The 27,340-nt window shown below is 42.0% G+C and overlaps 1 protein-coding gene across 1 annotated transcript in view; it reads left to right on the plus strand.

The window, feature by feature from the left end:
* Positions 1 to 27,340, plus strand: part of NELL1 (neural EGFL like 1) — a 534,303-nt gene that overhangs the window by 283,497 nt on the left and 223,466 nt on the right. Inside the window, exon 14 of the mRNA XM_066619143.1 lies at positions 14,991 to 15,116. Within this exon, the coding sequence (XP_066475240.1) occupies positions 14,991 to 15,116 (126 nt within the window). The remainder of the gene's footprint in view (positions 1 to 14,990; positions 15,117 to 27,340) is intronic.

Here is a 27,340-nt window from a genome sequence, read left to right on the forward strand (position 1 = left end):
CCAACACACATTTTGCTTCCTTAAATGTTACACCAATTCCTGGGTATATTTGGGGTGCCGATTCCAAAAATGGCATCTGTTTTGCCGTATCACGTTTAGTTTTGGAGACGCGGCATAGCCTCTTTAGTGAATGGTTCAAGCAGCTTCCTCATGAGGAAGCCTACACCATGACTTCCTCATGAGGAAGTGGCTTGAACCATTCACTAATGAGGCTATACTATATCTCCAAAACTAGATGTGATAGGGCAAAACAGATGCCATTTTTGGAATTGGCACCCCAAATTCATATCAAACCATCATAAAGTTTTGGGAAAAAACTTTTCTGACTCTCAGTTTTGTAAGCCTGTGTAATCACATCTGATGGATTACTGCAGCATCCCTAATTCATATGGAATCTTTGTCCTAAAATATTTCTATTCTATACTTTTGAATTTGTTTGCATTTTCTGTTTTCTAAACTTTGTCCTTGTGAATTCTAAGTATGTATTCTTTTAAAAGAATAATAATTGTGTTTAAATGCCTTATGGATATGTTGAGTAGTTCTGTGAAAGCAGAAATAACAAAAATATTTATAAAGCTAAAAATGTTTTCCATTAATGCATTTATTGAACTTCTGTAGCTATTCACTTCAAGTTAAGAAAAATCTCCTTTCTGTTAAACAAGCAAAATGTGTATTTATTACTTGGCACTTCACTGTGGCAGCATTCCAACAAATGTTAATTACTTGATTGTGTGTATACCATCTAAAGATAAGAGCTGCTTGTCTTTTTTGGGGAAAAAAAGCATCTGTTCATAAATATTGAGTTAAGCAGAGATCTGCATTCAAAGGTTTGACTTATGAGACCACATATAGAAAATTTAATCTTCTGCTCCCTTGTTCTCCTGGCTCATCCCACAGTTGCTTCACTTCTAGAGGTCATTTCCCTGACACTATTTTCCTGCCACCAAGACACTGCCATTTCTATCCATAAGACCTTGATTACTGTTGCTCTTCAGCCCCTCCATCATCTTTCTCCTACATTTTGTCTCAATTCACTGCATTCTCTGTCACTTTTTTTCAACCACCCTGCCTCTGGATTTCTGCCCTTTTAGTTCTCTCTGCTTTTGGATGCTTCCTTCCAACTCTGCTTCCAAGCCTGCTATCTTTTTTCCTAGCTCCTGCCTCTGTCTTGCCGTCCTGCGAATAGTTTTTGGCATCTCATGCAGAAAAATGTATTCTTCTAATCAAAGCTGCATATTGAGTCACTTTACATGATGCCATCTTACTGAAGCACTATATAAATAGAAACCTCTTCCTGAAAAGAAGTTTAACATACATGTTTATCATAAGGTTTTTGTGACCGTCGTTGCTATTATTACAGTTAAAATTACATAGGATTAATGGCCGCGGTCTAATAAAAACTTCCACACATAATGTTTCACCCACATCTTTGGTGGGCATTCTCAAAGGTCTCAAGCACAAAAAATGCACAAAAAGAGAGATGGTTTGAGTGTGTGTTTTGTGCTCTAAAACCTCTGAGAATGCCCACCAGAGATGTGAGCAAAACATTAGGTGTTTGAGTTTTTTTTAGACTGCAACCATTAATCCAGCATAATTTTAATTGTAATAATAGAAACCTCTTCTCCCGCAAGTATCTATGAAGGGCTCTAGGGGAGCACAATTTCCACATCTCTTTTGGAAAGAAGGAACTGCTACTCTCGTACTTACACAAAAAGGAAAACACCATTCTGACACTAGCATGAGATGTGGTGGGATAATATATGCACGTTGTAGTTTGATATACTAAACGTTAATATACAAAAGCATGTTTTGGCAAACAGTTACTTGATTAAGAATTGGCAGTGGCATCATTTGGTTTCTGAATGGATCAGTAAGCAGAGGTTTCAATTCTCCTGCTTCCAAGTGGCTTTGAATTGCCTTCCACACTTAATGAGCATAAGCCTAGCTAAGGACCAAAAAATACACACCAAGTAGATGGAAATAAAAATGACTCTTAGTTTCAAATTCATGAAGATTTTGACCTATACACGAAAGAAATAATCATTTTAAAAAACCACACTTTTTTAAAAAAAACCTTGGTAGATGCTGCAGATTTTTTTTTTTTTGAGCAGTTGTTATTCTGTTTCTACTGCAAATGGAGTATGTTATGGTGTTGGTCTTTTCTCTTTCTGTTAAATTCAAACAAAAAATAGAGCTCCGTAGTAATAGTTGATAAAGAACAATTGAATCATAGCAGAGTCTTCAGAATAATAATCCCCAAAAGGGAGGGGGTTGACATACACATGTGGTTCTTCCTCTGTGTTTAACACTCTTGGTCTTCTCCTCACTGGGAAGCAACACCTTTGACTGTCTGTTATTCTCCTTAACCTGCCTTTTTTCCTTGTTCCATCAGTTGTATGAAGAGCTGTTTAGGTAGACAGAGCCTTTGAAAGCAGAGCACAGCATTCTTGTTACCAAGCAACTGATAACATCTAAGTAACTGAGCTGCCACTGTGGGGTGGGGGGAGTATGTTAGGAGCATACTGCTGAAGCCATCCATATTTATAGGGGCTGTACTGCTTTTGGGCAACTTGGCAGAGTGCAAGTTGGCTGGGTTGTAGCAGATGCACCAGGCATAAAGCAGTGTTCCTGGACATGTGATTGCCTCCTAAATGATAAAATACAAGGGCACTGCATTTTCAAGTAATTTTTAGCATCAGGATTGGTGTGCAGGAGTTAAGATTTCCTGATATTTTTTTCTTTCCCCATTGTTACATATAGGTTTTTAAATTCCTATCCAGCTCTGATATTGGCATAGTGTTTTTCCAATCTTGGAGGAATGTCTGTAATCTGGATGGGGCTTAATAGCTGGTATATATTGACTCCTCCTTGTCCCACCCATTCCTCTACCCTATTTGAGGGTTTGCCCCATGGTAGTTATGCCAGTGTTGGAGGTATGTTGGCACAGCATTGCGCTGGCTTCAGTGATGCATTTGTTTGTGGAATGTAGGCTATGATGGTGGAGCTGTCATTGTGCTGGTGTCCAATAGCACATAATATCCTGTGCTTTTCAGACTTGCATTTCTGAAGCATAGGATTGAATCTATAGGTGCATTGTTTTGATTGTTGGATGGGTGACACCTGAGCTCAAATGACTGCCAAACCAAATTTCAGTGGGTGATTTTGGTCCAGCTGCTCTCTCTTAATCTAACCAGTATTTCTCAAACTGTGGATCAGGACCCACTAGGTGAGTTGTGAGCCAATTTCAGGCAGGTCCCCATTCATTTCAATGTGTTATTTTTAATGTATTTGATGCTGCCATGATATGTGACTACATTTTGGGAAATGTTACAACTCTGTACTTTGAACAGACTACTCTGTATATCCTTATAACAATGATACTCAGTGGGGCTTACTCCCAGCTAACTGTGGCTAAAATTGCAGTGTTTGGGATGTTTAGGGATTTTTTTTAAAACAGATCAACAACTACTTGGAAGAGTTAGGAGCATTCTTCTTTATTTTAAATCATTTCTTAACTTACTTATTGTAAACTTTAAATTCACTTACTTAAATTAATTTGATTTTTGTGGTATGGGGGGTGTTAAAAATTTTCCTGCTTGGTGATGTCACTTCCAGCCATGACATCACTTCCAGGTTAATGACATCACTTCTAGTGCGTTCCAAAAGATTGTCATTCTAAAAAGTTGGTCGTGGTGCTAAAAAGTTTTAGAACCACCAGTAGCAGACCTCCCCAGCCCTGCACCCTGGTGCAAAGGTCTGTGATGGCGCCCCCATGGGATGCCACCACCCCCACGTGCAGATCCACCCCCCACTTACCTGGAGTGCCCAGTGCCTCAGGCAACCCCAAGACACGTTGGGGAAGACACTTGTGGCGCTTTCCCGATGCTTTAAACTGTGCTTCCGGCAAACCAGAAGCACAGTTTCCGACCCTGTCAGGAGCTTCAAAGAGGCTTCCACGGGGTCCTAAAGGTGCGTGAGGCTCTGCGCCTAGGACATTTGCCCCATCAAATGAATGGGAGGTCTGCCATTGAGAACCACTATTCTAACCCATTTTTCAGGATTGTTGTGAGACTAAAATTTAGGGGGAAAGAACAACGTGCAGTACTTTGAGTTCCTTGGAAAAAGCATGGGTGGTGGTGGTGGTAGAAGATCATTTGGCAATGATACTGATAAGAAAGCTGTCTTGGAGCAAGAATTTCTGGGATAGCTTTGTTGCATCTATGGGTTTTTATGGCTACAAACATCTAATTCTGTATCGGTCTTTCATGAGATTACTCCTCCATCCCTTATTCTGGTACTGTGGGTCAGCCCCCACATCTGTAGCAGTGCAGCAACTATTGCACAGCTTTGTTGATTTGAGAAGGAAGATCAAACAAAAGTGCAGCTTATTAATAGATATATATTGGAATCCAGAATAGAATTTCTCTTAACTTCCAGACTCATATTGAATCAGGAGATCATACATGTCCACAAGCTAGTTTTATGTAGTCAAGTTTACTTAACCGCAAAAAATTGAGCCTTGCTGGTTAATTTCAGCTGCAATTTGCTTCTGTTTGTTTCCCAGAACCTGAATGTCTAATATTATTTCTTAGATAGGCTTTCATTCCATTGCCTGCAAGCTAGCGGAATAGGTAGCATGCCTTTAATAGTACAGAGATGTCCTTTCCCTGTCTACTCTGTTTTCACAAACATGTTAAATGGGGAGTCATACAGCTTCTGGGCTGTTGCAAAAGGTAGGAATTCTTATTTTACAAATTAAGTAATGTCAGCACTGTACAGGTTGTTAACTTAGCTAGCCTTCTCTTAAGGTTATTGTTTATGATGGCATCCACCATTATATATAGGTAGATATCCCTATAGTAGTTGTCTCTTATTTTCTCCTGGTCCTCAGTCTGATTACAAATTGAAGTGACATGCATCTAGGTAGAAATGTAATTGAGGTGGGATGCTGATTCCAGACCCTGGCTGGAATCTTGAGGTATGTAACTTATTAAAAGTTGTGTGTAACTTATTAAAAGTTGTCTGATACAAGGTTGAGGAAAACATGTTGTGAAAGCCTGTACAGGGGAATTCCTTACCTTATTAAGAGAATTTCAGTTATACTGGTGAAATTGGTGGCCATTCAGGTGCAAGCTTATTTGAGGAGAATGTGAAGTTAAGAGCTGCAGTAAAAAAACTGGGAGGACCAGTTAAATATGGCAGATGATGCAAGGGGGAAATTCAGACTAGAATCAAGCGAATTCAGATCACAGTCAAGGAGTCCAAAAAGGACAAAACAAGGAGCAGCATGAGCCTGGAGGCACATGTATCCTTGGACCATGGAGCTTGAGGATTAACTTCTGCATAGCAATGGGTGATTTGAGTCTGATTTACATGTTCACATTCCCAGAACTGCCAGGGCTGGGTGGGGTTGACCAAACAGGCTTGTGAGATAGTAGAGCTCTTTCTCCAAACCTGCTGGTAAAGACTAGCATGATATAGGAATCTCAGACCCCCCAAAACAGTCAGCCAAAAAAATAAAAATAAAGAAAACAGTCAGCCAATAAACTCCCCCCCCCCCATGCAGTGACAGCAAAATGGCTACCACTATATCCTGCAGGAGAGGGGGGAGTTGCGGAAGTTTCCTCTGGTCTTTTATAGGAACAATTGTTCCCAATTGTCTCCATGGGAGACTCATGGGGTGTGTGTCTACTTGAACCTGCACTAGCTAAATAGATGGAGCAAGTCTGTGTGGACCATTGTCATGGGATCAGGTCTGGGAAGGGAATTAACTGCCCCCTTCCTGGACTGACCTGTCCAACCCATTGCCGCACCATTATTCCCTCCCCAGCCTCATTCCATCCTCCCACCTCCTCCTCCAACTTACCTGAATCGGCAGGCTGCTCCTGATCTGCTGACACCAGTGCTGAGTAGTGAGTTGCCGGAGCACCTGCTTTATGGCAGTCAGCACCAGTGGATGAGTTACTGGAACTTCAGCTGGAGCAGGTAGAGTTGAGCCATGAGTGCGTAAAATGCTGCTGCTGTTGCTGCTGCTGCTAGAACTGAAGGCACCAGCTGGAGATGCTGCAGTGCCGAGACAGTTCAACAGTCATTGCTTACTGTAAATGCCATTTTCAGTGATATCCTGCTTAAGATGAAAGATCTTGTTATGTGGTGATAGTAATTAGCATCCTTCCATCAAGATCAGTGAAACTGTGCCAGTTTGCAACACTGAATAACTCCACTGTAGTATTATCTTTCCATTTTTGCTAACATCATACTTTTCATAAGCAGGTCAGTTTGCATAGGTGATAGCTATTAAATGAGACGGTCAGCGCTTGCTAAGCGTGTTTTCACTGATGTGCTGATAAGATACTATGTGCCATGATAACCATTTCATGCAGTCAGTTATTCTAGGATAAACATGGCTGTCTGAGTTGGCCCAAACCTATTTTAGATGTATAGGAAATACAGCTTCCTGTAACTGCTGCAGTAACAAACTGTCAAGAGACAGAGAACTACCCAAATGCATATTAATGAAGTACATCGAACCCATCAAAAGAATGCTATCGTATAGCATGCCAGACTAAGCTATGCACTGTGATGCAGTGATTCTCACTGAAAAGCATTAGCCCTAGTGACTCCTTGTCATTATAGCAAACTGGCTTATGCAGATGGAAGTTAGTGATATGTGAAGGATCATTATGCTATGTCAAGTTTCATTTTAAAGACCATAAGTATACCTTTTTATAAGAAAAGCAAGCTACTTCACCATCCTAAGGAAAGACATAAATCATGTATTTTTATCACCTCAAAAGACCACCAGAAGACAAGCTCTAATATTTCAAATACGACAAGCAATCTACAGACATGAATCACAATTTGAGTTCCATTATTGCCAAACTGATGTGTACCTCTGTGTGGTTTATGGATAGTGCTTGAACAATGTTAAATAGGAAACTGGTTATTTATTTATTTTTTGTTTCATGCATCTGACCTTGCACATTTTACAGAGAAATTAAGTGGTTTTCATCCCTTGAACTAAACCATACCTAGGGAAAATTATTTTGTTAAGCAGAAGGTTCTTCCCACTGCTCTAGGGAAAATGGCATAACAATGCTGAAGGAGCATAGGAAAAACTGCAACTGAAAGGAAAAAAATAACTTGCAAATTCACTCAATAAGTGGATTTTATGTCTTGGGCCCAAATTAGATGCAACTTTAATCATGTGGTCAGGGGAGGTAGAGCATCACCTGTCATACTCAATGAAAATAGCCTCAGTAGTTGGCAGCCTTCAGTCTCGAAAGACTATGGTATTGTGCTCTGAATGGTGGTTCTGGAACAGCGTCTAGTGTGGCTGAAAAGGCCAATTCAGGAGTGACAATCCCTTCCACACTGGGAGCAAGTGCAGTCTGTCCCTGGTCTGTCTCCCTGGCTATGGGCCTTCCTTCTTTGCCGCTTTGCCTCAGACTGTTGGCCAAGTGTCTCTTCAAACTGGGAAAGGCCATGCTGCACAGCCTGTCGCCAAGCGGGCCACTCAGAGGCCAGGGTTTCCCACCTGTTGAGGTCCACTTCTAAGGCCTTGAAAATAGCCTCAGGCACACGCTTATTGCTGATCTCATTGCTGCTGCTTTTTATTAATTATTATTATTAACAGTATTTATATGCCGCTTTTCAACGGAAAGTTCACAAAGTGGTTTACAGAGAAAATCAAACAACAACTAATGGCTCCATGTCCCAAAGGGCTCACAATCTAAAAAGATGCAAAAGAACACCAGCAGAGGGAATGTCTAGATATCCAGAATGTCCAGAGAGTGTCTAGAAAAGACACTGCTGGGGTGAGGAGGGTTGGCATTTCTATTTTCTTCCAGTAAAGTAAAAGAAGTACATTGCCTGTATAGCAATGGTTCCTAACCTTTATGAGTACACAGACCATAGAGGCAAACACTGGAATTGTTGTGGACCGCATGCAACCCCCCCCCCCCAACTCCATCCTCTGCACATAAAATGTGCAATTAAATTTGGTATTCCATGGGGGTGGGCTCACTCATTGAGATGCTGGAAGTAATGAAGACAACTTTTTTTCCTGAGATCTCATGGATCACTTCTCAGGGTCTCCCAACCATAGGTTTGGAACCACTGCTATATAGGGAGAGATCAGAAGAGGTGCGGCAGCAACAAACTCAGCCTCCAGTCTAATTGCAGCCAGGAAGCACCCAAGAATGCCTTGTGTCTTCTGGGTGGTGCCATAGAACACCTTGTAGCTTCTGGGTAGCAGAGTGCTTGGTGATGCCACAGTAAGTGCCTCCCCCCCTATTGACCTAACTGCACGTCATTGACTTTAATCATGTCATTGGTCCTGGTATGCTTGCTTTTTCAGGGATGGGAACTCGAGTCAGGTGACTGAAGTCCGAGTCACAAAAACACAAAGTCCGAGTTTTTTGTGGACTTGTGTATACTCCAGTCACCTGCATTGATGACTCTGGCACTGATTCAAGACTGAGACCACTGGCTCGGAAATTAGCCCCCATGCATGCAGACTCAAATCTGTGTCTAGGTGTGCTTGCTTATTTTTTTTGCTGTGTGAAAGACCTCGTGGGGCCAACATTCAGACCGGGCAAGCAGCATAGAAGTTGCAGTCAGGAAGCAGGAAAGGATTAATGTTTTGCTTTTGCATTGAGTGGGGGAGGGAGGTGTGAGCGGGCTTTCTTGTCCATCTTTGAAGGAACCAGTGATCATTGGATGAAGGATGGGTGGTCTAATTTTTTTCTTTGGATGAGCACAAGGGTGTTCTTGCCTTAGAATTGTCTGGAAAAGCCCAGGGAGGGGGGAAAAGGAGGTGGGAATGCTTTCCAACCTCATGTCTCCTGTGGGTTCTATTACCAGGGAGAAGGAAGCCTCCTTGAATGACCAGCACAAATGGGACTACTTCTACGTAGAGCTGCCAAGAATTGGGTCATTCCTATACTCCCAGCTATTGTGTGTGACCCCCCTCCCTCTTGCTGCTTCTTTCCCCGCTCACATGCAGTTTGTCCCACCCCCTTCTGCCTTGTTTACAGATGGGATGGGGATATCAGGGGAGTGTTTAAATGCTCTGGGCGACTCAAAAAGTCCGCCTGTTATGATTCATTTTCATGACAAGTGCGGGGGGGGGGGGGGGAGACTCATGACTTGAGTCAAGCCATGCTGGACTTACCCATCCCTGGCTTTTTCCCTGTAAATACCGGGGGGGGGGGGGGCTGCTCCATATTGGAACTGTGGTAGTGGGGGGATAGGACTCAAACCCTTTACAGTCCCAGCCCAATCTGCAGGATGTTTATCGTATGGAGAACTGCACCATCAGTTAAGCACTGAATTTTCCTGCAGTTCCTTCTGCCCCCTCTGTCTGGAACAAAGAACCTGTATCCTGAACTGTATCTTGTAGTCAGGGGTAGAAGTGATTGTTTTCTAACATGCACCTAAATCTAACTTGAAATGTGGTGTATGGATGGATAGGTAAGTAAGAATACTACTGTAGAACCATTTCCAAATCTGTACTTTTCCTTATATTACCAGTATCTCAGAAATTCTACCTTGTGTGCTTAAAGAAAGCACCAGTTAAAATCCTTCACTTTGAAGATTTTTCAGCATCCACCTTTTTTTAATGGCATGGTTCTTATCTTTCAAATTTACCATGGAAACTTCGGACAAACATGGCATCTTGTGGAGTTAATTTTTAGGTGAATTTCATATTTGTCTGGAAATCTTCTTTCTCCTCTCTGCCTTCTTTGGATGACAGTTATTATACATGATCGAGCAGAATTCTTCAAAGCAATGCAACAAAAGCCTGTTGTCAGAAAGTCAGTAAGTGAAGCAGAGTGTGAGAGCATGCACTGCACCCAAGAGTGTTCCATATGGCCTTTGAGCATTGTAGTGCAATGGGAGAGGAGTGCTTTCTCCCCACTTGCCATTTGTCTCTCAGATTTTGACAGTTCTTACACATTTTTTAAGGGAATTGTCATCCAGGAACAGCAAAGATGAGGGAACTTGGATAGCTCAAGGTATTTGTAATATGAGATAGTCCTTTGCCTCGAAGCCATAATTTCAAATTCAGCTCAGGCCGCTTCCTGATCAAGAATCCTTGTCAGTTGACAGCTGCTTGGTGGCCAGCACAAAGTGATTTTGTTAGTGGCCCTAGCTTTCTGCTTACTGGATTGATGCCCATAGCATTGATTTTTTCATGACAGCTGGTATACTTTCTGCTCCAAACATAAGTGCAATACTGCATCAGCATGGTGGCAAAACATTTTCTTTTTTAGGGGGGTCATTCCTACTAGCATGTACTAGTAGCAGAACAAAGAACAAACTCAGTTTTGCTGTCCTTGTTTCACCTCCTCAGTCTCTTATGCATCTGTCAGTCTTTCTGGGACATTTGTATTCAGAACAACTTAACTAAGCAGCATGCAATAGGACTGCATTTTCTCATATTCACTCTGGTATAATTAGGTACAATGAAATGGAAATCAATGGGGATATTTCACATAAAAACACGATTTATATACAAAGAACGTTGAGCATGATTGGACAATAAACTCATTTCTAATGCATTTGTAAACCATCTGTATCAAGGAAGATAGCCCTTAGGTAAACTTTAAAGCAAGGGTTGCTAGACCTCATCACCACCTGTTCAAACCTGCCCCAGGTGTAACTAAATTAAAACAAACACAGATTTGTTCACTTTGACAAGGATTATGCTTGTCCATTACCTGGTGAAGATACCAAGCAGATCAAAGGAAGATTGAGGGAGCTGGTCCACCCACAGTATGTTATAAGATACCTTTGGGCAAAGTACCTTGGAGAAGCAAAAACACATATGAAGAATAGGTGCTTTTGCTTCATTCTAATAAACACACGGATCCTTTCTATACTAATAAAGCTTTTAAAAGACTACAGTTTACTCCAAGCTTTGACGGCTTATTTCTTTTCCTTTATTAATTTGGAGTGAGTTCACAGGTGGATTTTCACTGCTTTTATAACTGCAACATCAAGTGATAATGTGTGTGTAAAATAGCTACATCAACTTCAACTTCAACAACCTTTAATGGCATCACAATAGCTACATCACAGATGAAACACTGCAAGGTGGCGACACCTTGAACACAGTACTTGAATGGAAACAATCCACACATTCAAAGTTGAATGTATGTAGATGCCTTATATAGTTCAGACTATTGGTCCATTTAGCTCAGTATTGTCTGTGCTTACAGACAATTGCTCACCAGGGTTTCAAATGGGGTATTTTCAAGCCAATAGTAAGTGCCTGTGTCCTGAGAGAGAGGACAGTTTAATGGTTTTAACATTATCCATTTATTATTTGATACTAACATCCATGGTTTAAGTCAGGGGTTCCCAAAGTGTGCATCACAGTGCCTTAGGGCACTGCAGCACAGGGGTGCTATAGGATGTCCCTTGTGGCCCTTCCTACGTACTCTCTTTGGTGCTGCCATCTTTGGTCCCATAAAATCCAAAATGGCAGTACCCAAATCTCACATGATTTGGACACTGCCATCTTGGATCTCGCAAGATTTCACAAAATCCAGAATGGCAGCCCCCATCTGAGCCAGGAGGAAGAGACTGCAGGGGTATCATGACCCAGGTGAGTTTGGGAACCACTGGTTTAAGTCATTATTTAACAACATTCACATCAATTAAGAGTTTGTTTCGGAGGGGGCGGGGCCTGAGGTGGCTGAGTAGCCATGTTTTTCTGAGCTCCTGGAAAGCTCTTGGAAAACACGCTATTTCTTCCCAGAATCGGTCTGATGAGATCTGAGGATCAGTGGCCAGGAGAGGCCTCGATCCTACAGATGGTGTACGGTTTTGGAGAAGAAGGGTCCAGCCAGGGACTGTTTTTTCTCCAAGGGAACCCAGCCATCGATGTCAGTGATGGTGAGGATTCAATGTTGAAATTAAGCTGAAGGTTCAAAGCAGGGAAGGAAGCTGAAAGAAGCAAGTGAGTGTTGTTCCATTGTGTGTGTCTGGCATTAATTGACTAATTGACTGCCTGATTAAGCTTTTGCCCGAGAGAAGGAGAAGGAGGGGCAGGCTTTCCCCCTCCTGGGAGAAGAGGAAGGAGGGGGAGGCTTTCTCTGCGTATTTGTTTGTTGATGTGAGAAGAAGCTTTGGAGGAGGTATGCCAAGCTTGTTATGGAAATATGAGTGCATAACTCTAACTTTATAAATCTAAAATTTGTTGGATTACAAATTAACCATCTTGGAATACAATTATTGTTGTGGGGTGTTCAGTTTCGTTATCCTGTGGAGAGCTTGTGGAGTGCCTGTGGAGAGCGGCTGGAGACCTGCATTTTTTGTTTTGTTTTACAAAAGTGGGAGATTGTTTACATTCCTTTGGAGAGCTTGTGGAGTGCCTGTGGAGAGCTGCTGGAGACCTGCATTTTTTGTTTTGTTTTACAAAACTGGGAGATTGTTTGCATTCCTTTGATTATCTTCTGGAAAGGAATGCGGTTGACATAGAAACAAATAAATAACAAATAAGATATAATCAACAGAAATAAGAATATCAGGGACATCTAGTGGACTAAAAAAATACTACAAGGACAAGAACAGGACTTGACAAGTGAAGAAGAAAGAAGATACAAAAAGGAAGAAAAAGGATGACAGGAAAAGGAGCGAAAGTTAGGAGCTCTTCTGCCCAGGAGTCCAGCTTGGGAAAACTAACACAAGGGAAAGAATGGAAGCAGATAATACAATATAGAGAAATTAGTGGTGATGGGACAGCAACAAACAAATCAATATCTGCGGGTTCAAGCTAGTTTGGATGCATTAACTAAGAACATAAGAACATAAGAACTACACAACTAAATGATCTTAGTGTGCAACTTAAAGATATTATATCCGAATCACATGAGAAAAAACAAAGGATTATGGAAAAAGTATTGGAAATGGGAAAGCAACAAGCAAATCGATATTTACAAATCCAAATTAGCCTGGAAATCTTAATTCAACAGACAAATGAGTCTAATACGCAACAAACAGGAGAGGATCAACAAAAGAGCAAAGAAATGGAAGATAAATCCAAAACACTGGAGACAGGACAAAACAAACAATTGGAAGAGACTATGTTATTGGAGATAGCTTGGAAGATAAAGACTCTAAAGTCACCAGACCACAAAGGAGAAGAAATACTTTGACTAATTGATGCAGATTGGATTGATCAAGTGAAGGAAGAAGAAATACTTCAACCAACTGACATAGATTGGAATGATCAAGTGAAGGAATGAAGTAATTTTGGATGTTATAGATAGAGAAATGATCTCTATCTATAGATAGAGAAATGATATATGTTATTAACATAATATTATTCTAATATTATTAGAATATTACTTGTATTAGAGTAATTACTTGTATTAGAGTATTAGAATATTACTTGTGAAGATTTTATATGCTGGATGTTGGAAAGACACGAAGATCCCAATGAAAGATGAATTAATAGAGAAAATAATGAATGTGGTGGAAATGGTCAGATTTCTAGAGAGCTTGTATCAACAGTGAAACCGATATAGATTGAGTAATGAAAATTATTTATGCTTGGTTTGAAAATAAAGTTGTAGAAGTATAAGATTTATTTATTTAGATGAATGTTATTTAGATGAATGTATTATATATATAATATATTATATATTATATGATAGATAAATGATAAATGATATTAAGAAGCTAAGGTAGAAGAGGAACTGGATTAGGAAATGTAATGATTTATTAGTTATAGTGATGTATGATATCTTGCACCCTCTAATACTGTGTTTATGTATTGTATGTATTGTATTATGTGTTATGTGTGTTTGTTATTTTTGTTTTTGGAAAAATTTAAAAAAATTAATTTAAAAAGGAAGAGTTTGTTTCATCATCTTATGTAAGGTGATAAAAGTGGCTTGGATCTGTACCATTAACAGTACATAATTTCCAGTGATGTAAATAACATTAGGATTGACCTTCTAGTATGGCTAAGTACTTCATGTTTCTGCAGTGGAATTTGGTTTTCTCCATAGAGGGACCTGTCCCTATGGGGTCTGCTGTGTCAGAGGCATGGCTGAACAAATTGAGAAGGTCAGATTTCCAAAATAGAAACTTTGAAGGCAAATGTCATAAACAGAAATTTATTTCACATATACCCTTCTAAACAGATAGTTGAGAAAGGGAGAATCAACTGGTGTCTTCTATTCCTTGCAATTTGGTAAAAATATTTGAAGATGTAAGGTATACTGAATTACTGGTGACAGGTATATCCAAAATCCCCCTGGGAACTTGTGCTAGTCTACACCTTTCTTTGGTTTACTCCGAAATTCTGCCTGAGCAGGAGCATTGTGTCTGCCTCTAATTGTATGCAACTCTAACTGATATTATATTATAGGCATGCTATTACATGACCTCTGTGTGTGTGTGTGTGTGTGTGTGTGTGTGTGTGTAACCTTGCAATTTTGAATAAAAGATATTTACTTAATGGATGCTGATGCTTGTAAATTCACACTTGTTGACACCTAGGCACTGGAATAGAAGATAGTTTTGTCTGAGTGTATGCCAATAGAACTGAAAGGTGTTTGAGAGGTTTGGCTAGAAAGCTATGTCTCTGATTGCTTCTGAACTTCCATGATAACTTGTCAGCCTGTACATATCATTAGGTTATTGTTACCCAGACACCATACGTCTGAAATTCAATACCATCTACTTGAGGAAATAATATGTCCCTTGGCCTTTTATGAATGTGTTAATAGAATAGGTGTTTAGGGTATAATTGCATAATTTGATATTTTTCTTTAACACAGGTATTTCCAGAAGTTCTAACTACTTTAATTGTAGGTTTAGGCATGGAGGTAAAGGCAAGACAATTAAAGTTAAGAGACATACAATATTCTGGGAGGATATTTGTGAATTTTTAAAAAATTCAGTATTGTCCTGATGTAGATGTATAACTATGCCACTGATTACAATCTCATGGAGTGTTTTTTTCTCCCCAGATATTGATGAGTGTGCTGCTAAGATGCATTATTGTCATGCCAACACAGTATGTGTTAATCTGCCTGGATCATATCGCTGTGACTGTGTCCCAGGATATATCCGCATTGATGATTTCTCATGTACAGGTAAATTCTTAATGCAATAACAGTTGTACCATGATACTTTTAAAGTAACTATTGGCGGTCACTTGGATGGAACTATATACGTAGTATTTATGATGTATGTCAGGCAAGTAGAGCTTTCTTCTGGAGGAAAAATATAACATTGTTGATATTGTTGATAAGAGAAGAAAATGTTTGTCTTGCAGTTTATTTAAAAAGTTCAGTGTTTCAGGATCTTACAAATGGTTGGCAACCTTCAGTCTCGAAAGACTATGGTATAAGCCTACAGCACCTGGTATCCTCAAGCAGTCTCCCATCCAAATACTAACCAGGCCTGACCCTGCTTAGCTTCCGAGATCAGACGAGATCAGACATGTGCAGGGTAACAAGCATTCTGTATATCAGCATCAGTGGACACATGTCAGAGGGCTACAATATAAATAATCCAGCAGGATGGAAATAGAGTGAGTTATATAGGTGAATTACATGAGTTATAACTTAAATGTTCATAAAGTACATATCCTGCCATATTCTGTTCTTTCTAATCCAGATCATTCTGTGTTCTGGACATAATGTGTTTTTCCAAAGGGGTTTTTTTTGGGGGGGGGGGAATATTGAAAGCTAATGTCTGGATGAGGGCTTTCCAAACCCTGTCCCAGGGGCCAGATCTGGGATTTGGGAAAAGCCCTCTGCTCTGTGAGCAAAGCTCACCATTTTGCCTCTGCCCGACATGTATTTACAGTAGATCTGGGCATTGGGACACTCTGGGCTGTCGCATCTGCCCAGACGTCCTGTTGCACAGCCTTCCAGGATGCTGGGCAACAGATGTGACAGCCTAGAGTGTTCCGGTGCCCAGATTTACTGAAAATACATGCATTGCGGAGGTGGATAGGGACTACTTTTTTGACAGACACCGGTCGCGCATTTGGCAACTGCTGGTCTGAATGCTCCCTTAATTAGGTAACAAATAATATCCTTCCAGATAATTGTGAAGGTGGAAGGGCCATTAATGGACAATTAATATTTTATTCTATGTTAATTATGTAGTATTTGCCTGCAAAATATTGGTCGGATCTTTCTTTAAATTTAGAGCTCTGAGAGAGCAAAATTGTTTTTCGTTTTCATAATGCTGCCTTTTTCTCATGATTCCCTTAGGTTTTTGTGGTTTTTTTGGAAGTAACACCTCATTATGCTAGTCTATTATATGCACAGTGTGAACTTATATTTTTTATTTAGTTTGATGTCAGTTCAGAGAACCATTGCATGCCTACTGCTGTGCTCGGAGGCTGTCTCTGTTTCACCTGTTATCTTCTAGCATGTACTGCTTCTGATTTGCCTCTGTCCTCCCTTCCTTACAAGGAATGGTCAGCAAAAGGATCTAGATATTGGGCTTGGAGAAAGTTGTATGCATATGCACAGTTTTCTTCTATGGAGCTAGTTTGCATGTGGGGTATGGACTCTGTCTATATAAAATCCTTTCCAGCCAGCACCAGCAAGGGCTAGGGTGAAACCAGTTGCTTCCTATTGGCCTTGCATCTGGCAGGGAGAGCCAGGAAGGAGAGGTAGAGGTGATGTTGCCAACAACAGCCAGGCATAAGGGAAGATGCATACAAAGACATGCAATGTGAGCAAGGCAGAGGCTGCTCTGGTATTGCTATCATTGCATGCAAGTGAAAGACATTACTGCTGCTGCTGGCCGGGGAGGCGAGGCAAATTGAAAGAGGTGAGGGAACTCAGTGTGAGCATGCAGTAGCCAGGCTGGCAATCATCATCAATCAGAGGATCATTGATCATCATGGGGGCTAGATAAATAGCTTCCACATGCCTTATCCTGCCCACAGGCTGTAAAACATATACCCTTCCCTAGAAAGTATTCTTCCTTCATGTTAGTCCCTGAGTAGATACCTTCTGATAGTTGACTTCATTCTGTTTTAAAGCTGTTGGAAAAGTTGGGGGGGGGGAGCAGAGCAATCAGCAAAGGACCCTTTTCCTATGGTAAATTTCACCATCTGACTTGACTGCTGCTATAAACTAAGATATACAAAAGCAGAGGTTCCTACTACTCATAGAACCCAACAACTGTTATATCTGTGTGTGCTGCTCATAATGGCTATTTGCCATTATGGAGACAGAGTTTGGTCAGTCTGGTAGAGAGAGAAAAGGGAGAAAGGGCAGGAAAGAAACACTACTGAGGACCACACCTCCTGCAAGGATCACAGGTGTCTGGAAAGTATGCTGCCCTCCAGAGTCCTGCATGTGGCATTGCATCCAGATTAAAACAAAAGCCATAAACCAGTGGTTCCCAAACTGTGAGCCATGGCTCACCAACCCAGAGAGCTGCAGAATCTTTGCAAAAAACCTGCCACCCTATACAATGTATAGGATTGTAGCCCTAATGGGGAGCCATAGTCAATGGGCCGAGTAGGTCAAGGGAGCTGACAGTAAAAAAAGTTTGGGAATCGCTGCCATACATGTTTTTGTATGCTGGGCATACAAAAAAAGTGCTGGGCAGAGATTCAGAAACAGAACAAGAATTCTACAGGGCAGTCTCTCTCTCTCTTGCTCGCTTCCCCCCCCCCCCCCCCGAAAAGACGGCCAAGATGAATTCTGTGTCAGTGGTTCCCAAACTGTGAGTCATGGCTCCCTGGGAATCCACGGAAACCAGCCAAAGGAGCAGCAGAATCTTTGCAAAAAACCTGCTCCCCTTACGATGTATAGTATTGTTGCCCAAACAGGGAGGACCAATCGCCCAGTAGGTCAAGGGAGCCGCCAGTCGAAAAGTTTGGGAACCCCTGCTGTATGTAAATTATTATTTTCAGCTGGAAATTACATCTGATATTTGCAATCCACAAGAAAGGAGAATAGAGAATATCATGTTGTATTCCAGAGTTTATGTATTGGGTACAAAGGAGTAAAAAATAATTAACTGAGTTTTTGGGTTGCTGGAGAAATAAGAGTCACTGTAAGCTTAGAGGCTTGCTCATGGTCGTATTCAATTGTAAGTTGCAGAAACTGCAATGTTTTTTATACATCAGAATAACAACAGGTCTAGAGATTTCAGAAGAATAATTGTTTGTTGTTGGAAATATGGATGGTAGAAACTGCCCCCATCCTCCTGAAATCTAATTTCTGTCATAATGATAATATAATGACAACATGCTTTTTATCTGAGGATAGTATAAAACAATTGAATCTTAGAAGGCATGTAATTTTTTGTGAACGGACTTTCATGCAAGCCTATAGTATTTATATGGCTTTTTTGGTTTTAAGTATCTTCTGGAATTCTTTGTTTTCTTAGAAACACTGATGCTAGAAATGGCTCAGGTGTATACTTTGTTTTTCACAGAATACAGCACGTTAATCACTTTTAGATTTTGTTTCTGTGTAGTCACCACAGATTTTTTTATTTCATCTCTCAAATCAATTAACTTGTGCTTCCATTCTCCCTTCTCACTTCTTTCCCCCTTTCCTAAGACCATAAGAAAAGTCTTGCTGGATCAGGCCAAAGACCCATTTAGTCCAGCTTCTTGTATTTCACAGTGGCCCACTAGCAGGGCCTGTGAGAGGAATTTTAGCAGGGGGTACAAAGTTACTTCTGGGCCCCTTCCTGAAGGGGAAGGGGGCAGTGGGGCAGGCAGAACGGGATGCAAAATAGGGCGGGGGAGGGTGCTGACAGCCACAATAGTCTTTGGAGCTCAGGTCCGCTAGGTTTCTTGATGCAGAGCCTAGGTCTGTTGGATCATCTGGCATTGGCAATTAGATAAAGTAATATGGAAAACCAAACACACTCCTAAGTCTCTCTAAAATTTTTGAAATACAGAATATCAATTGTAGAAATTTAGCATCATCGTATTTAGGCTCATGCTAGAATGGATCAAAATGAACTTCTGTAGCAATTTTAACCCCATAACTGGTCCCTGAGCTTCTATACATTCCTTCATGGTTATGGGATCCACAAGCCAAAGAGCTACTATAGCAGGCCAGTTTCCTCCCAGATTTGACACTGTGTTAAGGAGGGTCATGGATGCTTTCCTGGGCCTGGTGTATATGGCTTGCAGCAACAGTCATATGCACGCTGCACGCACGTGGTTGTGCCCCCGCATTATGCACTGGCAGCAAGTTCAGGTGACATAGGAAAATGTCAGGTCCCAGGAACTTTCTAGGCCCCATTCTTTGGCTCCTGGGCTCCCTGTCTGACCTTGGGCTTGGGTACAGATTACCCCCTTTACCCTCCTCTCCTAGGCCCTGCCCACCAGATGCCTCAGGTAGCATGCAAGATAACATGATACGTTTATCTTGCTGGCACCCTCTTGCACCTGGCATTCAGAGATAGACTACCTCTAAAACCTCTAGGTTGTATTTAGTCATCATGGCTTATTACTTGTGTTGCACTTTTTCTCCATAGATCTGTCCTATCTCTTTTTAGTCTATATATTGGCAACCTTCAGTCTCGAAAGACTATGGTATCGCGCTCTGAAAGGTGGTTCTGGCACAGCGTCTAGTGTGGCTGAAAAGGCCAATCCGGGAGTGACAATCCCTTCCACACCGGGAGCAAGTGCAGTCTGTCCCTGGTCTGTCTCCCTGGCTATGGGCCTTCCTTCTTTGCCTCTTAGCCTCAGACTGTTGGCAAAGTGTCTCTTCAAACTGGGAAAGGCCATGCTGCACAGCCTGCCTCCAAGCGGGCCGCTCAGAGGCCAGGGTTTCCCACTTGTTGAGGTCCATCCCTAAGGCCTTCAGATCCCTCTTGCAGATGTCCTTGTATCGCAGCTGTGGTCTACCTGTAGGGCGCTTTCCTTGCACGAGTTCTCCATAGAGGAGATCCTTTGGGATCCGGCCATCATCCATTCTCACGACATGACCAAGCCAACGCAGGCGTCTCTGTTTCAGCAGTGAATACATGCTAGGGATTCCAGCACGTTCCAGGACTGTGTTGTTTGGAACTTTGTCCTGCCAGGTGATGCCGAGGATGCGTCGGAGGCAGCGCATGTGGAAAGCGCTCAGTTTCCTCTCCTGTTGTGGGCGAAGAGTCCATGACTCGCTGCAGTACAGAAGTGTACTCAGGACGCAAGCTCTGTAGACCTGGATCTTGGTATGTTCCGTCAGCTTCTTGTTGGACCAGACTCTCTTTGTGAGTCTGGAAAACGTGGTAGCTGCTTTACCGATGCGCCTGTTTAGCTCGGCATCGAGAGAATGAGTGTCGGAGATCGTTGAGCCAAGGTACACAAAGTCATGGACAACCTCCAGTTCATGCGAAGAGATTGTAATGCAGGGAGGTGAGTCCACATCCTGAACCATGACCTGTGTTTTCTTCAGGCTGATTGTCAGTCCAAAATCTTGGCAGGCCTTGCTAAAACGATCCATGAGCTGCTGGAGATCTTTGGCAGAGTGGGTAGTGACAGCTGCATCGTCGGCAAAGAGGAAGTCACGCAGACATTTCAGCTGGACTTTGGATTTTGCTCTCAGTCTGGAGAGGTTGAAGAGCTTTCCGTCTGATCTGGTCCGGAGATAGATGCCTTCTGTTGCAGTTCCAAAGGCCTGCTTCAGCAGGACAGCGAAGAAAATCCCAAACAAGGTTGGTGCAAGAACACAGCCCTGCTTCACTCCGCTTCGGATGTCAAAAGGGTCTGATGTGGAGCCATCGAAGACAACAGTGCCCTTCATGTCCTTGTGGAAGGATCTGATGATGCTGAGGAGCCTGGGTGGACATCCAATCTTGGGGAGAATCTTGAAGAGGCCGTCTCTGCTGACCAGGTCGAAAGCCTTTGTGAGATCTATGAAGGCTATAAAGAGTGGCTGTCGTTGTTCCCTGCATTTCTCCTGCAGTTGTCTAAGGGAGAATACCATATCAGTGGTGGACCTGTTGGCTCGGAATCCACACTGCGATTCTGGATAGACGCTCTCTGCAAGTACCTGGAGCCTCTTTAGTACAACTCGGGCAAACAGCTTTCCTACAACGCTAAGGAGAGAGATGCCGCGGTAGTTGTTGCAGTCACCCCTGTCACCTTTGTTCTTGTACAGCGTGATGATGTTTGCATCCCTCATGTCTTGAGGTACTCCACCTTCTCTCCAGCAGAGACAGAGGATTTCATGCAGCTCAGTGACGATGATCTCTTTGCAGCATTTTAGGACTTCAGCAGGGATGCTGTCTTTTCCAGGTGCCTTGCCAAAGGCAAGGGAGTCCAGGGCCACGTGAAGTTCTTCTAGGGTTGGTTCACTGTCAAGCTCTTCCAGCACAGGCAGGCACTCAATGTTGTTCAGTGCTTCTTCGGTGACTACATTTTCTCTGGAATATAGCTCAGAGTAGTGCTGCACCCAGCGTTCCATCTGCTGCGCCCGATCCTGGATGACCTCACCTGTGGCAGACTTCAGAGGGGCAATTTTCTTCTGTGTTGGACCTAGGGCCTGCTTGATACCATCATACATCCCCTTGATGTTGCCCGTGTCAGCTGCTATCTGTATCTCGGAACAGAGCTGGAGCCAGTAGTCGTTAGCACATCTCCTGGCAGTCTGTTGGACTTTGCTGCGAGCAGTTCGGAGGACCTGCAGGTTGCGCTCACTGGGACAGACCTTGTATGCTGCTTGAGCTCTCCTCTTTTCCTCAATGACTGGTGTCAACTCCTCAGAGTGGGCTTCAAACCAGTCTGCCGCCTTGTTGGTCTTCTTGCCGAATATGGACAAGGCGGTGTTGTAAACGGTATTCTTGAAATGTTCCCATCTGTTGGATGCGTTTGCGTCGGCCGGGCCTGGAAGAGATTCCTCAAGCGCTTGTGCAAATTCCTCCACTTTTCTCTGATCCCGGGTCTTGCTGGTATCAATGCGAGGTCTTCCTTCCTTTCTCGTGTGGTACAGTCGCTTTGTTTGCAGTTTCACTCTGCTGCACACCAGGGAGTGGTCAGTGTCGCAGGCAGCACCATGATAACTGCGTGTGATCTTGATGCTGGGAAGGCTGGAGCGTCTGGTGAGGATCAGGTCGAGCTGGTGCCAGTGCTTTGATCTTGGATGTCTCCAAGAGACTCTATGTTGGGGCTTTGTGTTGAAGAATGTGTTGCTGACACAGAGACCGTGATGACAGCAAAACTCTAGCAGGCGTTGGCCATTTTCGTTCATCCTCCCAGTGCCAAACTGACCTAAGCAAGTGGGCCATGAACTGTTATCAGCACCAACTCTAGCATTGAAATCGCCGAGGATGAACAATGGCTCTTTTACAGGGATTTTCTTGACAGTGGTGGCCAGGTCATCATAGAATTTGTCTTTGGCTTCTGCTGGAGACGACAGAGTCGGTGCATAAGCACTGATGAGAGTGATAGGTCCTGCTGATGACTGGAGCTGCAGGGACAAAATTCTTTCACTTCCCACAGTAGGTGGGATGATGGATTTCAGCAGGGTATTTCTGACCGCAAAGCCAACGCCATGTTCCCTGGTTTCGTTTGGTGGTTTTCCCTGCCAGAAAAATGAGAAATTTCTCTCCTTGACAGATCCGGAATCTGGCAGCCTAGTCTCTTGAAGGGCGACGATGTCCATCTGCAGTCTGCTCAGCTCCATGTCGATGACAGCTGTTTTGCGTGCGTCGTCTATTTCTTGCAGGTCATCAGAGAAGCCAGGTGTCATTGTCCTAACGTTCCAGGTGCCCAGCTTTAGGGCAGTAGTTTTCTGTTTTCTGTTGCATGGTGCAGAGTTGTCGATCCGCTTGTCGGTTTTCACCCTAAACCCCACGCACCCCATGAGGTTAACGGACCGTGGCGAGGCAACACCTTACTGGCTGGGGACTGCCCAGCTTAAGGCGGGCGGTAGCTGCCCAATGAGATGCAATGATCTCTCCCACCGTCGGAAGCAGCCCCTGGCGTCATGCTCTACGCCAATCGAGCAAAGACTTATAACCGGTAAACTGCTGCTTCCCGTGTTGTGCCGACGCCGTATGGCGAAGTTGGAGTGTCCTCTCCAGTGCGCGAAGCCTGGGTAAAGAAGGTATGGAGGATAGGCTGTTACCCATGCAGCAAATCCCCCCTCTCCACGTCGCTGGAATGGTCCAATGGAAAGGCAGAAGCCAATACGGTTGGTTCCAGCGGCGTCGCAGGAGTTGCCAGAACGTGACTGTGTTCAGCCATGAACTGCCTAAGGGACTCCGGCTCCTGATTTTGCCTCGAGGTTGACTCCTGAAGCCTTTTCCAGAACTGGATGTAGCCACAAGGCAGTGGAGGTTTGGGATCAGAGTTTCCTTCTCTTAGATGAGCTGCCTTCCTAGGCTGACGAGTCCCATCTACCCGGTGGCTGTTTAGTCGCCTCTTACGACAAGTACAGCCAAACTGAGGGCCTATTCTTGGCCCCCAGCCCCCAGGGGTAACGCAGGAGTTATTTTTAGTCTAGGCCAGCTGCAATCACAATTTCCTGTGGCAAGGAATACCACAGATTAATTATGCACTGGGTAAAGAAATGTTTGTTCTAACTATCCTGCCTGTCAATTTTAGTGGATGGTTCCTCTTATCATAGATTCTAGTTTCATTCGTTACTTCCTCTTGCATGTAAAACGTAGTTTACTTACATCTAAACTGGTAAAGATTTATGTTCGTTTATGATGCATTGAGCACACAACATCTCTGTAGAAAGTAGGGAATAAATAATGAAATGTCAGCTAACAAATATTGTGTGATATGTTCATTAGTTACTAAGATGAAATCCTTATAAAGAATAACACCATGAACTCAGTTCATATTTGACATTGGGAAATAAGTCATGTTTGTATGGATGCTTTTTATCTGAAAAGAATGGATGTTTGTTTTAATGAATATTTTACACTTAACTCTTCTACACTGTAGGAAAGAGTTCTGTCACTTTGCAGGGAAAAATGGATTAAAAATGTCCATTTGGAAACTGCTGGTATTCAAATAGTGGTTCAACAGATAAGGTATTCTTCATTTGTTGCTTGTGAAACTTAGCTAACTTCACATGTCACAGTAATGCATTTCTCAATAAATTCCTAGTTAATAAAGTAAATGCAAATCCTTCAAAGATATATTAAAATGTGCCATTCTAGGATAGAAACCTGAATTTCTAGTTTGTCAAGTTTTAATATCATTTGCACAGAGGCAATTTTTTTTTTTTAAACCATTTTTAAAAATAGTTAAAATTGTATCTATAGTACAAGAGTACTGTAGAACTGATATTGCTAGAAAACAGGTCCCAGGACAGAAATGTAGACTGTCATTTTTAGACTTTCAGGAACAGTGTTCCTGAAAGAGCAGAAGCAGGGCATTATGAAGATAGTCTTGGTTTCTGAGGTATAAAAGCTTTATATGCAGGTGTTTAGTTTTTCATCTGTCATGACTAAGGGCAATTCATAGACCTTTCCTCCATGTACTTGTCTCATCCCTTTTAAAGCTGTCAGCACTGGTGATTATCCCCACATCTTCTGCTAATGAATTCCATGGGTTTCTTATGTGAAACGCTTTTTGTTTGTCTTGAAGCTTCTGCCATTCAGTTTCAGTGGATGAACCTGTTGTCTAATGTGTAAATTCTTTGTTTGCTCTATTAAATTGGTTGTGATGTTATAAATCTGTTGTTATGACCTCCTTAGCTTTCTGATTTAGGCCTTCTAAACTCTTACCTAGTAATTTCTGGTGCTGAATTTGCACTTTTGAGTAATGATGGCTTGTCCAAGAGATCTTGCAGACTAATAAAGGATGTAAAAGAAACACTGGCAAGCAGCCACTGGAAAGACAGAGTAAACAGGGCAGTTAATCTACCTAAGAAAACCCCCATTTAAAAGTTTATGATGTCCAAGTTAGCATGGAATCTCCACTGTGTATTATATGTAATTTTGCTACTTATTCACTCTTTAGTTGCTAAATATTCTTAAGACCCTTGGGCAATTTTTACTATAAACTATATATATTTTCTTTCAGTACTACACCAGAACTCACATTCCTGTGCACATAGAGTTCATTTTTAATAAATTTCTGCTTTGATTACTCACTTTTTGTTTTTGAAGAACTGCATCTGTCTTTTGAGATTAATTTCATAGATCATCATTCAAGTGTATTTCTGTGTGCTTTTGTGAATACAGTGAATTGCTTCTAACCTTCATTTCCCAATGGCATTTTTTACATGAATTGGCTAGATTGTCTTTGGTACGCAATAAAGAAATCTCTAGATTCTCATATCTTTAAATGAACGAGTTTCATATGGAAAGCAGAACAAGTGTAGACTGACCTGGTGCAATTTTAATAAATGGTCTGTGAAAAAATAAACAGTGATTTGCCAGAGCTCTCACTGGAGCAGCAAAGTCATCTGAAGGCTTTATATACTCGTAATTGCAGTTTTCACTACAGATGCAATGGCACGTATTAAAAGCCTTTCATGCTTTTACTGTATAGTTCATAGTGAGAACAAGAGTAAGTATTTGAGAGTTGTTCTCCGTTTGCCTCAATCTGATGCCCTCTTCACCATAATAATAATAATAATAATAATAATAATAATAATAATAATAATAACAACAACAACAGTATTTATATACCGCTTTTCAACTAAATGTTCACAAAGCGGTTTGCAGAGAAAAATCAAATAACTAACCATAATGAATATTTCTCTAAGTTTCAAGGATGCCAAATTTTCTCTACTTTGGAACATGCAGAATTGTCTAATTGAGACATTTGTGTGTTATCACAATGCAATTGATTACAATTAACCTGAGATTGTGCACTAACTCAGGGTGCACACAGATGCACAATATTTTGAGTGATGAGACACTTCCCACTGCAATCAAGCATAAACCTTCCCACAGACAATCAAGATTAGAAGCAACTGGCATTTCTTGTTTCCAACAGAAACAAAATGTTCAGGCTTCTTATTAACAAGCCCTTCTCCTTTCCCTCCCCCCTATCTGGCTGTGCAGAGTGTTGATTGGCTTTCCCTTCTGACAGTTTTGATGTCATTTCTCCACCTACCATCTGGAATAGTGTCGGGGAAAAGGGCAACTTTTTGCTAGTATTAAACATTTAACTAAGCCAATATTGAAGGTACCTGATTCCCCCCCCACACACACACACATGGGCAGCCCAATCCTGAGCTGCCCAGCACATGGGGGTGCTGCGGTATCCAGTGTGTAACCAGGCAGCCACTGGCGGCTCTTTGGGGGAAGAAGACTTTCATCCCCTTCCTCCAGGTAAGAGAAGCAGCCCAACAATGGGGCTGCTTGATTCTACATTCTGGAGCTACTGCAGAATTGGAGGATCTGGTAGAGCCAAGGCTTGTGCTGGGTGAGCCTGGGCTAGCCCCGGTGCTGGGCCTGTAGTAAGGTCTTGCAGAAGTGCCTATTTTGGAGAAGAAGGATCAGGGCTGGATTTAATTTTGTCCTGAATGGATCAGTGCTATTGCTATTTATCTAACATGGGTCCCTCATTTAAAATGGCCATATTCTCTACATGTATAGAGCAGTCATTTGTGAACTTTTCTTCTTTTATTCCTGGACTGATGTGTTACCCAAAATTTTTCTTTAGGCAAACTCCACTGATTTTATTCATAGTGCAAATCAGAAGGTTGAGAGTCTTTGCCCTCTGAGAACAATAACCTTTCTCAATAACCTTTTCTGCTCAGTCTTCATACTACCATGACCTAATTATTAAACTTACTTTGACCAGCAAATTTCCTTCTGAAATTTTAGCTATGTTTTACCCATAAAACTATTTTAGCCAAAAACAAATTTTAGCCATAAAACTACTTCTGCACAGATTGTTTTTCCATCATCACTCTGCAACTAATCCAATGTCTTTCTCTTCCATTCTGGAATTCAAGAGAGTGACTTTTGAGTCAGAAGGTATGACTTGCAGGCATGGCTTAACCTCTGCAACTATCCTCTGCCATTCTTTGCCTTCCAAAATAAAAATCAAGATCAGCCACTTCCATGTCTCAGAGTGGTAGTGCCAAGTTCTGCTTCTCTCTCTCTCTCTCTCTTTTTAAGAATAAAAAGAACGTCTGCAGTCAGCCCCGTACAGTTCACCATTTCAGAAACCACAAATCACATTATAGAGTCTCAGAGTCTAATCTTATTCATGTCTACTTGGAAGTAAGTCCAATTATAGTCAGTGAGGCTTTTGGATTAAATTTTAAAATTGCTATCTGCTTCTCAATCAACCAGCTATAGTGTTGGGTGAACTCCTTCAGTATGACTCAGAATTGAGTCAGCACTAGAAAAAAAAAATCTGGTGGAGAAAGAGGGACAATCTCATTACAGACAATTGTCCTAGAAACAGAGC

The sequence above is a fragment of the Tiliqua scincoides genome, chromosome 1, assembly GCF_035046505.1.
Source record: "Tiliqua scincoides isolate rTilSci1 chromosome 1, rTilSci1.hap2, whole genome shotgun sequence".
NCBI lineage: Eukaryota > Metazoa > Chordata > Lepidosauria > Squamata > Scincidae > Tiliqua > Tiliqua scincoides.